This window comes from Mandrillus leucophaeus, unplaced genomic scaffold (genome assembly GCF_000951045.1).
Source record: "Mandrillus leucophaeus isolate KB7577 unplaced genomic scaffold, Mleu.le_1.0 Scaffold795, whole genome shotgun sequence".
Classification (NCBI taxonomy): Eukaryota; Metazoa; Chordata; class Mammalia; order Primates; family Cercopithecidae; genus Mandrillus; species Mandrillus leucophaeus.
This window is the reverse complement of record NW_012108641.1, coordinates 484,556-497,332: the sequence shown is the minus strand read 5'-3', so window position 1 is coordinate 497,332 and position 12,777 is coordinate 484,556. Positions and strand designations below refer to the sequence as shown.

At 45.0% G+C, this 12,777-nt stretch overlaps 1 protein-coding gene across 4 annotated transcripts in view; it reads left to right on the top strand.

Moving 5' to 3' along the window:
* The window catches only part of CS (citrate synthase), a 53,940-nt gene that overhangs the window by 38,469 nt on the left and 2,694 nt on the right, over positions 1-12,777 (top strand). For 3 of the 4 annotated variants that reach the window (XM_011967235.1, XM_011967238.1, XM_011967236.1), the window contains 8 exons: positions 841-891; positions 1,459-1,566; positions 3,678-3,743; positions 4,503-4,634; positions 4,886-5,074; positions 10,888-11,087; positions 11,959-12,088; positions 12,213-12,314. In XM_011967235.1, coding sequence (XP_011822625.1) covers positions 841-891; positions 1,459-1,566; positions 3,678-3,743; positions 4,503-4,634; positions 4,886-5,074; positions 10,888-11,087; positions 11,959-12,088; positions 12,213-12,314 — 978 coding nt within the window. The remainder of the gene's footprint in view (positions 1-840; positions 892-1,458; positions 1,567-3,677; positions 3,744-4,502; positions 4,635-4,885; positions 5,075-10,887; positions 11,088-11,958; positions 12,089-12,212; positions 12,315-12,777) is intronic. The other variant, XM_011967237.1, reaches the window with a different exon arrangement.

Sequence of the window (12,777 nt, the reverse complement as noted above, 5' to 3'; positions counted from 1 at the left end):
TTTTTTGACAGAGTCTTGCTCATTTGCCCAGGCTGGAGTGCAATGGCGCAATCTTGGCTCACTGCAACCTCTGCCTCCCAGGTTTAAGCCATTCTCCCACCTCAGCCTCCTGAGTAGCTGGGATTACAGGTGCCCGCCCATACCACAGCTGGCTAATTTTTGTATTTTTAGTAGAGACAGGTTTCACCATGTTGGCAAGGCTGGTCTTGAACTCCTGACCTCAGGTGATCCACCCACCTCAGCGTCCCAAAGTGCTGGGATTACAGGCATGAGCCACCGCACCCAGCCAAACTAATTATTTTCTTTTGACACTCTTAGAAACTTTGTAAGTTTCCATTTCTGCTAATGAGTAGTCTTCTGTCAGCTTCTTTGTAGATAATCTTTGTGCTTTTTCCAGGAGGGTCAGAAGTACCGTTGTGAAAGGCTGCCCTCTGCCTGTGGTCTTTCCCAGACTAGAGAGGTTGAAGTGCTGCCAAAAGACCAGGTGCACGAGAGATCTTAACAGCAGTGTTAAGTAATTGCTCAGTTTCTTCGTTCGTTTTCCTTGGAGTCACTCAAAAATATTGACAACTGCTCTGCTCTGGAACCCAGATGATGGGAAAGAGACTGTCTTCAAGGAATGCTAGTGAAGCTATAGATGAAAAAAAGCAGAGTTAAACCTCCTGCTGTCTCCATAGTGGTAACTCCTTCCAAACTGTTCGGGGCCTTTTACAGCTTCTTGTGTCAAACTGCCCTAAGAGGCTAAGATGAAGAGAGAGGTTGAGTCACTGTAACTCCTTCTTGTTAATACAAAGGAGGGAGGGGTAACAGTTATGTAAGGTTTTCTTTTTTGCTTTGCAGAATGCATCTTGTCTTGTTCTTGCAGCCCGGCATGCCAGTGCTTCCTCTACGGTAAGGTTTGGAAAAGAAGACTAAGAATAAGAATCACTGGGGCCAGCCTGACCTTGGGGCAGAGGATTTGGCAACCACCTGGCCTGTTATTATCCTGAGTATTTCCTGGGAGTGTTTATTATTATTGTTATTGTTATAGCTGCTATTATTATTATATTACTATTTAAGAAATAATTTACTGAATGGTATAGTGAGATGGGAATATCAATACATTTGCCTAATTCTTTTAAATGTTTTAATAGTGTAAAATATACATAACATAAAATTTACCATTTTAATCATTTTTAAGTATATAGTTCAGTGGCAGTAAATATGTTAACATTATTGTGCAACCATCCATCTCCAGAACTTTTATCTGCCCAAACTAAGAAACTGTCCCATTAAACATTAACTGTTCATTCCTTCCTCCACCTGCCTACTATTTTACCCGCATTTATGCAGAGTAGTTGGCCAGACTTCCCTGGCAGATAAAGTCAGCTCTAAAAAGCAAATTCTTCACACACCTACTTTGTAGGAAATCTAATAAACTTTTAGACCATTGCTTAGCCCTTCTATTTTTCTTTTTAGAATTTGAAAGACATATTGGCTGACTTGATACCTAAGGAGCAGGCCAGAATTAAGACCTTCAGGCAGCAACATGGCAAGACGGTGGTGGGCCAAATCACTGTGGACATGGTAAGGGTTGTGTGAACTTTGGCTAGGAAAAGTAGCTCTGTAATGTGCTTCAACAAAAGTACCATTCTCCCCACTGACTATTCAAAAGCATTCTGTCCCACAGGCCCTGTAGGACAGCTTTAGGATGACTTTTCCCTATCCTTCAGATTCTGAGCAGCTCAGGTGATAGTTTCTCAACAGTTTTTAGCTTATTGGTCTCCATCCCCTTCTCCTAGAATAGAACTCATTGTGTTTGCTTTGATTGGTTGGAATTTGAGGGTACGGTATGTTGGGGAGTGGTTGAGTGGGCAGGAGGAAAAAAGTGAAATACAATAAGAAAAGGAATCAAACACAGAAATATTACAGATAGTGACTGGGCGCGATGGCTCATGCCTATTATCTCAGCATTTTGGGAGGCTGCAGATGGAGAATCACTTGAGGCGGGGAGTTAACCAGCTCGATCAACAAAGGGAGATACCATCTTTATGAAAGAAAAATTTTTAAAATTAGCGAGAGATGGTGGGATGCCCCTGTAGTCCCAGCTACTGGGAAGGCAGAGGCAGGAGGATTGCTTGGGCCCAAGAGTTCAGGGCTGCAGTGAGCCATGATTATGTCACTGTACTATATAGCCTGGGCAACAGAGGGAGACCCTATCTCCAAAACAACAAAAAAAAGAAAGATAGTGATTTCTCAACTTAAAAAATTTCATTTCCAGGCCTGGTGCAGTGGCTCATGCCTGTAATCCCAGCACTTTAGGAGGCCGAGGCGGGCAGCTCACCTGAGGTCAGGAGTTCGAGAGCAGCCTGGCCAACATGGTGAAACTCTGTCTCTACTAAAAATATAAAAATTAGCTGGGCGTAGTGGCAGGCAACTGTAATCCCAACTACTCAGGAGCCTGAGGCAGGAAAATCGGTTAAACCCAAGATGCAGAGGTTGTAGTGAGCCGAGATTGCGCCATTGCACTCCAGCCTGGGCAACAGAGTGAGACTCCATCTGGCAAAAAAAAAAAAAAAAAAGATCAGCTTGGGCAATATGGCTGGCAAAACCCCATTTCTTTGTTTTTTTTTTTTTTTATATTTTTTATTTTTTTGAGACGGAATCTCACTGTGTCACCAGGCTGGAGTGCAGTGGCATGATCTTAGCTCACTACAACCTCTGCCTTCCGGGTTCAAGCGATTCTCCTGCCTCAGCCTCCCGAGTAGCTGGGATTACAGGCACGCGCCACAAACGCCCAGCTAATTGTTGTATCTTTAGTAGAGATGGGGTTTCACCATGTTGGCCAAGATGGTCTCGATATCCTGACCTCATGATCTGCCCACCTCAGCCTCCCAAAGTGCCAGGATTACAGGCGTGAGCCACTGTGACCGGCCTAAACTCCGTTTCTTTAAAAAATAATAATAATAAATACAAAAAATTAGCCGGACATGGTGGCACGTTCCTGTAATCCCAGCTACTCAGGAGGCTGAAGTGGGTGGATCACCTGAGCCTGCAAGTCAAGGCTGCAATAAGCTGTGATTGCACCACTGCACTCCAGCCTGAGTGACAGTGAGACTCTGTGAGAGGCTCTAGTGATCCTCCCTCCTCCTCAGCCTCCCAAAGTGCTGGGATTACAAGCATGAGCCCCACTGCAGCTGGCCACAAAGTTTCTTTTTTTTTTCTCTCTCTTTTTTTTTTTTTTGAGATGGAGTTTTGCTCTTGTCACCCAGGCTGAAATGCAATGGTGTGATCTTGGCTTACTGCAACTTCTGCCTCCTGGGTTCAAGCGATTCTCCTACACAGCCTCCCAAGTAGCTGGGATTACAGGCACATACCACCATGCCTGCTAATTTTTTATTTTTAGTGGAGACATGGTTTCACCATGTTGGCCAGGCTAGTCTCAAACTCTTGACCTCAGGTGATCCACCTGCCTCAGCTTCCTAAAGTGCTGGGATTACAGGTGTCAGCCACTGTGCCTGGCCACAAAGTTTAATTCTTTAGTAAGCTGACTCCTCAGACATCTCTTACAAGTCAAAGAATAAATTTTCTCTCCCAGATCCCATGAAGTTCTAACAAGTTCTAGCCTGAATCATTCTGATTGCTAGCCACAGCCTCTTTTTTTCTTTTTTTTTTTTCCTTTTTTCTTCATCCTCTAGATGTATGGTGGCATGAGAGGCATGAAGGGATTGGTCTATGAAACATCCGTTCTTGATCCTGATGAGGTAAGACATTTTCATATCAATTACTAATAATCATTGAGTTTGTGCAAATATGCAAACCGTGGATTGGACCAATAAGGGTAAGCACAAAACAGAGCACCTAGCTTCATATATTGGAAGGTAGAGAAGACATATGTATGGAATAATTGAAGAACAAGTTTACCTTTTAAATATATCAACTATTAAAAATAAAAGTACAAAACCAGAGGTAAGTTATGTGAAGATTTAAGCTTTAAAAGTTCTGGGCCGGGCGTGGGGGCTCACGGCTGTAATCCCAGCACTTTGAGAGGCTGAGGTGGGCAGATCACGTGGTCAGGAGGTCAAGACCATCCTGGCTAACATGGTGAAACCCTGTCTCTACTAAAAATACAAAAAATTAGCCAGGCGTGGTGGCAGGCGCCTGTAGTCCCAGCTACTCAGGAGGCTGAGGCAGGAGAATGGCATGAACCCAGGAGGTGGGGTTTGCAGTGAGCCGAGATCGCGCCACTGCACTCCAGCCTGGGTAACAGTGCGAGACTCCATCTCGGGGAAAAAAAAAAAATTCTGGGCTAGGCATGGTGGCTTGCCCCTGTAATCCTAACACTTTGGGAGGCCAAGGTGGAGAACTGCTTGAGGTCAGAAGATTGGGACCAGTCTGAGCAACATAGCAAGACCTCATGTCTACAAAAAAGTTCTGCTCTAACTTGTCGTAAGGCCTGATGAGTAAGACCAGTCAGTTGTGTGACTTCTATAAACTTGAGTTGTAAATTCTCTTCTCTCAAGGGCATCCGTTTCCGAGGCTTTAGTATCCCTGAATGCCAGAAACTGCTACCCAAGGCTAAGGGTGGGGAAGAACCCCTGCCTGAGGGCTTATTTTGGCTGCTGATAACTGGACAGATCCCAACAGAGGAACAGGTAAAGCAGAAAGTTGTTATTAGCTCTTCTCATTCCCCTTCTTCATTGCCTTTCTCTAATCTCAGACACTTAATGCTGATCCAGCATTTATAGAGGTGCGTAGTGAGGGGAAGAAATCAGAGCAGAGTTCTGCTATATAAATGGATTGGATTCAACTGTCCTGGGTTTTTTTTATTCAGATGTTGCTGTCCTTTTTTATTTTTCTCCTTCCTTGTCCTTTCTGGTGTTCTGAGCACTCTCTTTTTCCACAGGTATCTTGGCTCTCAAAAGAGTGGGCAAAGAGGGCAGCTCTGCCTTCCCATGTGGTCACCATGCTGGACAACTTTCCCACCAATCTACACCCCATGTCTCAGCTCAGTGCAGCCGTTACAGCCCTCAACAGTGAAAGTAACTTTGCCCGAGCATATGCAGAGGGTATCAGCCGAACCAAGTACTGGGAGGTAGGAAGTTTGGGTGGGGTGATCCGTGTGTGATGGGGAGTCAAAGGACTTGAGTGTGAAGGGAAGGAAAAAAAAAATAGAATCTTTAGAAAAATTACCTCTGAGTTAATCAGAAACTAACTTAACACATTTTCACTGGAGGCTTGTTTTTTGTCAGTTGTTGGAATTACAAAGCTGAGTAGAGTATGGTTTCTATCACCAAGACTGTTTGTTTGGATAGTCTGACATATGTGTAAAAAAAGAAATTATTAAAATTCCATAGTCGGCTGGGCACAGTGGCTCATGCCTATAATCCCATTTTGGAAGGCCACGGCAGGCGGATCACAAGGTCAGGAGTTCAAGGCCAGTTTGGCCAATATGGTGAAACCCCATCTCTACTAAAAATACAAAAATTAGCGGGGTGTGATGGCGGCCGCCTGTAATCCCAGCTACTCAGGAGGCTGAGGCAGAAGAATCACTTGAACCCGGGAGGTAGAGGTTTCAGTGAGCCGAGATTGCACCACTGCACTTCAGCCTAGGTGACAGAGTGAGACTCCATCTAAAAAAAATTCCATAGTCTTGCTGTAACAGAGGTATGTACACAGGGCTGTTGAAACAGAAAAGAGACCTAGGTAGGTGGCTCACACCTATAATCTCAGTGACTCACGAGGCTGAGTTGGGAGGATTGCTTAAGGCCAGGGGTTTGAGATCAGCCTGGGCAACATAGCAAGATCCCATCTGTACATAAAAAAGGAAAAAACAAGAAAAGAAAAGGATGTGACTTAACTGCAGGGTCCCTGAGGAAGGTTTCACAGAGCAGTCTCAACACTAGCGCCAGAGGGTCACTTTCCTTCCCCATCTTCTTCAAATACGGAAAACTTTGAGAAATCTTACAAGTTAGGAGAACAGCAATTACTTCCAACTCTGGAGTCTAGGAGGACTAATGCCAATCAGTCATGTTCTCGGCTAGCCAACCTAAGATATCCATGAGGGGTGGTAGAGTGGTTAGTATCCCTGGAATAGGCTCCAGATCCAGAAACAAATGAGCTTTATTCTCTGAAAATGAAGTGTCAATAGTTTAAAACTCTGGTTGGGGTATGGAAAGATTGTTTCTTATCCCACTGCATAGTACATAATTCCTTCCATCCTCTTCTAGGAGCCCACAAACTCAGAAACACTGGGTAAAAGTACAATTGATCTGGCTAGGTTTACAGGAGGATGTACCATTTTCTTTTGCTTCTTATTTGGAGATAGGTAGTATAGGAACAGAAAATTTTCTTTTTACAAAGCAGGTACATTAAATGCTTTTTGGCCAGGAGGTGCCAGCCACCAAGATGGCCCTAAAGAGTTCACTGTGGTGCAAGACACAGAAGAGCATGATCCACTACTCTGATGCAACCCCCTTGGGTCCTTGGCAAATCTAGATTCATTTGGTTGGTCAATATTAATTCGGCACCAACTGTGTATAGAGAATTGTATTTGCAGTTGAGGAAGACAGCATTTAAAATTGATATTAACTTGGTTGGCATTAGGGAGTTGGTATCAGAATGATGCAAAATATACACATTCACACCACCTAAAGCATTTGTTTATAAAGGCTTATTTATAAATGCTTTAGGTGGTGTGAATGTGTATATTTGTACCTGCACACATTAGCAGGTACAAAAGGTCATATAATCTTAATATTTTGCTTTTCATTTTGTTTTTCTTTTTATATATATATATATATTTTTTTTTTTTTTTGAGATGGAGTCTCGCTCTGTCACCCAGGCTGGAGTGCAGTGGCGCGATCTCTGCTCACTGCAAGCTCTGCCTCCCAGTTCAAGCAATTCTTCAGCCTCAGCCTCCCCAGTAGCTGGGACTACAGGCGTGCACTACCACGCCTGGCTAATTTTTGTGGGTTTTTTTGTTTTTTTTTTGGTTTTTTTTTTTTTTTTTTTGTTTTTTTTTTTTTTTTTTGAGATGGAGTCTCGCTCTGTCACCCAGGCTGGAGTGCAGTGGCGCGATCTCTGCTCACTGCAAGCTCTGCCTCCCAGGTTCAAGTGATTCTTCTGCTCAGACTCTCGAGTAGCTGGGACTACAGGCGCCTGTCACCATGCCCGGCTAATTTTTTGTATTTTTAGAAGAGTTGGGGTTTCACTGTGTTAGCCAGGATGGTCTCAATCTCCTGCCCTCGTGATCCGCCCACCTCGGCCTCCCAAAGTGCTGGGATTACAGGTGTGAGCCACCGCGCCTGGCTTATTTTACTAAAATTAAACTACTGTCACCCAGGCTGGAGTGCAGTGGCGCGATCTCTGCTCACTGCAAGCTCTGCCTCCCAGGTTCAAGTGATTCTTCTGCTCAGACTCTCGAGTAGCTGGGACTACAGGCGCCTGTCACCATGCCCGGCTAATTTTTTGTATTTTTAGAAGAGTTGGGGTTTCACCATGTTAGCCAAGATGGTCTTGAACTCCTGCCCTTGTGATCCACCCACCTTCACCTCCCAAAGTGCTGGGATTACAGGCATGAGCCACCGCACCCGGCCTAATTTTTGTATTTTTAGTAGAGACAGAGTTTCACTATATTTCACTATGTTGGCCAGGCATGAGGCATATGGCCTCATCTATGTTGAGATACTCCTGACCTTGTGATCTGCCTGCCTCAGCCTCCCAAAGTGCTGGGATTATAGGAGTGAGCCATGGTGCCCAGCCTTCTTGAGCTTTTAAGGAGTTTTTTTACATATACCTTAAGAGGATGATCTTCTGCACAGAACATTTCTTCTATAATAATTTCCATTAACTCTAGATGAACAGTATAATCTCTTGAGTTGAAAGAGTTTAGCTTCTAGGCCTCTAATTGACTTAAGGTCACTCAGAACAAGGAGATTGATTGCTCTGATGCAACCAGCTGTTTAATTGTGAAGTAACCTTAAGCTGTTGAATTTAATCAAATTTTTGAAGTAGCTGACAGATCAAGTTTTGCTAGTAGGCCAGGCGTGGAGACTCATGCTTGTAATTCCAGCACTTTGGGAGACCAAGGCAGGCAGATCACTTGAGGTCAGGAGTTCAAGACCAGCCTGGCCAACATGGCGAAACCCCATCTCTACAAAAAAATACAAAAATTAGTTGGGCGTGGTGGTGCACACCTGTAATCCCAACTACTCGGGAAGCTGAGGTGGGAGAATCGCTTGAACCTGGGAGGCAGAGGTTGCAGTGAGCCAACATAGCACCACTGCACTCCAGCCTGGGTGACAGAGCGAGACTCTGTCTCAAAAGACTTTGTCTCAAAATAAAACAAACCAAAAATATATGCTTTTTATTTACCAACTTCTTTTTTTTTTGAGACGGAGTCTCACTCTGTCGCTCAGGCTGCAGTGCAGTGGCATGACCTCAGCATACTGCAACCTCCGCCTCCTGGGTTCAAGCAATTTTCCTGCCTTGGCCTCCTGAGTAGCTAGGACTACAGGTGCACACCACCACGCCCAGCTAATTTTTGTATTTTTAGTAGACACAGAGTTTTGCCTTGTTGGCCAGGATGATCTCGATCTGTTGACCTCATGATCCGCACGCCTCAGCCTCCCAAAGTTCTGGGATTACAGGCGTGAGCCACCGTGCGTGGCCTGTTTATCAACTTTTTAAAAAGTGGCATGGGTCGGGTGCGGTGGATCACCTGAGGTCAGGAGATCGAGACCAGCCTCACCAATATGGTGAAACCCTGTCTCTACTAAAGATACAAAAAATTAGCCAGGCATGGTGGTGCACACCTGTAATCCCAGCTACTCAGAAGGCCAAGGCACAAGAATTGCTTGAACCCAGGAGGTGAAGGTTACAGTGAGCTGAGATCGTGCCATTGGACTCCAGCGTGGGCGACAGGGCAGGACTCCGTCTCAAAAACTAAATGTGATATGAGTTAATAATGTAAGCTAGGTAATGCTTCTTGGCTACATGGGTGACCTTGTACAAGGTAACTTAGCTAAGCCCCGATTTCCTCATCTATAAAAAGAGGTATATGTAACCTTACAGGATTATTGTAAGAACAGAAAAGGTAATACTGCAAATAATATAACTAGCACAGTACCTGTTGCATAGTAAGTGCTTAAAGAATGGAAGCCTCACCGGGCGTGGTGGCTCGCGCCTGTAATCCCAGAACTTTGAGGGGCCAAGGCGGGCGGATCACCTGAGGTCAGGAGTGTGAGACTAGCCTGACCAACATGGTGAAACCCCCCTCTACTAAAAATGCAAAATTAAGCCAGGCATAGTGGCACATCCTGTAATCCCAGCTACTCAGGAGGCTGAGGCAGGAGAATTGCTTGAACCCGCGAAGTGGAGGTTGTGGTGAGCCAGGATCACACCACTGCACTCCAGCGTGGGCGATACAGCAAGACTCCATCTCCAAAAAAAATAAAAGGAAGCCTTTGTTATTAAATAACAATTGAATATCACTGTTTGATCCTTGGCACATACAGTGAATTTTCTTTGAAAGATGGAATATAGAATTCATTATTAAAACCTAGTGGTTTTTTGTTTTGTTTTGTTTTGTTTTGTTTCTTTTGAGATGGAGTCTCGCTCTGTCACCCAGGCTGGAGTGCAGTGGCACGATCTCTGCTCACTGCAAGCTCCACCTCCCAGGTTCAGGCCATTCTCCTGGCTCAGCCTCCCGAGTAGCTGGGACTGCAGGCACCTGCCAACACACCCAGCTAATTTTTTGTATTTTTAGTAGAGACGGGGTTTCACCGTGTTAGCCAGGATGGTCTCGATCTCCTGACCTCGTAATCTGCTCGCCTTGGCCTCCCAAAGTGCTGGGATTACAGGCGTAAGCCACCGTGCCTGGCCTTTTTTTTTTTTTTTTTTTTTGAGACAGTCTCGCTCTGTGGTCCAGGCTGAAGTGCAGTGGCGCGATCTCGGCTCACTGCAACTTCCACCTCCCGGGTTCAAGCAATTCTCCTGCCTCAGTCTCTGGAGTAGCTGGATTATAGGTGCCTGCCCGTACCACGCCTGGCTCATATTTTGTATTTTTAGAAGAGACAGGGTTTCACCATGTTGGCCAGGCTGGTCTTGAACTCCTGACCTTAAGTGATCTGCGAGCCTCAGGCTTCCAAAGTGCTGGCATTATAGGCGTGAGCCGCCATACCTGGCTATAAAACCTAGTGTCTTAACACTGTGAATGTAAAGTCATGGTGTAGTGAAAAAGATCATGATTAAACATATCAGAGGGCCAGGCATGGTGGCTCACACCTGTAATCCGAGCACTTTGGGAGGCCAAGGGAGGCAGATCACCTGAGTTCAGGAGTTTCTAGACTAGCCTAACCAACATGGAGAAACCCCGTCTCTACTAAAAATACAAAATTAGCTGGGCGTGGTGGCACATGCCTGTAATCCCAGCTACTTGGGAGGCTGAGGCAGGAGAATCACTTGAACTTGGGAGGTGGAGGTTGCAGTGAGCTAAGATTGCGCCATTGCACTCCAACCCGGGTAACAAGAGTGAAACTCCATCTCAAAAAACCGTATCAGAGTTCAAACCTGACTTTGGCATTTAACCTAATACTATGAGCCTTAGTTTGCTCATCTTTAAAACGGCAGTCATTATATACTTTGTAGTAGTAAGCATTGGGAATAATGTTTTAGTGTACACTAGATAGTATTACAAATCACTTAGTGCCTGGGTCATAATAGTTATTCAATTAAATGGTTATGATTATTCTCTACTTTCAGACATACTCAATATATAACAACCCATCATATAACTGACCATCACCCCAAATAGCCCCAATTCATGGAGGACAGACAATATCCCTGTCTAATTCTTCTTTGCTGATAATTCCTTTTTTTTTCTCCATCTTGCTCCTCTTCTGTCAGTTGATTTATGAAGACTCTATGGATTTAATCGCAAAGCTACCTTGTATTGCAGCAAAGATCTACCGAAATCTCTACAGAGAAGGCAGCGGTATTGGGGCCATTGACTCTAATCTGGACTGGTCCCACAATTTCACCAACATGTTAGGCTATACTGATTCTCAGTTCACTGAGCTCATGCGTCTGTACCTCACCATCCACAGGTAAGCTAGACCCAGCAACCACAGCCGCTAGGAGCCTCAACTGGGAAATTTTTTTAAAAGCTCCTTTATGTTCTCATCTTCTGAGAACAGATGATAGGCAGCAAGAAGACAGAAATGTGGCATAAAGGATGATACAAGGCAAGAAAAGGGTCTAGTAAGAAAGGTCAGGAGGCCTAAAGAAATTACCATAACCATGCTGAGAATAAGATGGTGCTTCTGGCTGGGAAAAGGTACTAGCTGCTCACATTAGATAGTCCTTCGGCTTTCCAGGAGCTCCCTCTTCGGGCCATTGCTATTAAACCTAGGTTGGAGTCATGGAGCAGAGCATACAGGCATCATCAGCCAGTAACCTCTCCAGCTCTGGATGAGTGAACAAAAGCTGGTAATGAGATTAGGATGTTTGTTGTTGTTGTTGTTGTTGTTGTTGTTTTTGAGGTGGAATCTTGCTTTGTCGCCAGGTTGGAGTGCAGTGGTGCAATCTTGGCTCACTGCAACCTCCACCTCCAGGTTCAAGTGATTCTCCTGCCTCAGCCTCCCAAGTAGCTGGGACTACAGGTGTGTGCCATGATGCCCAGCTAATTTTTGTATTTTTAGCAGAGACGGGGTTTCACCATGTTGGCCAGGATGGTCTTGATCTCTTGAACTCTTGATCTGCCCGCCTCGGCCTCCCAAAGTGCTAGGATTATAGGCGTGGGCCACCGCACCTGGCCAAGATTAGGATGTCTTTTATAAGAGCTTAGGTGTAACTGACTGGCTATAGGCTGGCATGAGCCCGTAACTAGGCTAGTAAGTGGCAAATAAGAGAACAGCAAGGTTTCCATAATCTGCCCCTTCTTTCTCCCCTTGGCTCTCCCTTCTTACTTCCCCACAGTGACCATGAGGGTGGCAATGTAAGTGCCCATACCAGCCACTTGGTGGGCAGTGCCCTTTCAGACCCTTACCTGTCCTTTGCAGCAGCCATGAACGGGCTGGCAGGGCCTCTCCATGGACTGGCAAATCAGGTAAGACTATTCTTTTTTATTTTCCTGCTACATGTTTTCCTTACCCCATGCTTTGTTTCTGATCTTGGCATTGTCTCCTGGCATATGTATTAACATGCCCTTTTTTCCCAAACCTTACCCATAGGAAGTGCTTGTCTGGTTAACACAGCTGCAGAAGGAAGTTGGCAAAGATGTGTCAGATGAGAAGTTACGAGACTACATCTGGAACACACTCAACTCGGGACGGGTAAGCAGAGATGCTTAATGACTAGGAAAGAAACCAAGACCCAAGTTCTGCAGTTTGGAAGAATTAAGAAGAAAAGAATGAAAGAGGTCCCTAAATTAGAGATTTTTTTTTTTTTTCATTTATCTACTTTGAAGAATTTAGAACAGAATTTCTGGTTGGGCACAATGGCATGCACCGGTAGTCCCGCCTACTTGGGAGGCTGAGGCAAGAGGATTGCTTGAGGCCAGGAGTTCAAGTCTGAAGTGTGCTAAGATCACTCCTGTGAATAGCCACTGCACTCCAGCCAGGACAACATAGCAAGACCCTGTCTCTAAAAAAAGATTTTAAATAGGTCGAGTGTGGTGGCTCACGCTTATAATCTCAGCACTTTGGGAGTCCAGGGTGGGTGAATTGCTTGAGCCCAGGAGTTTGAGACCAGCCTGAGCAACATAGACCCTATCTTTTTTTTTTTTTTTTTTTTTAA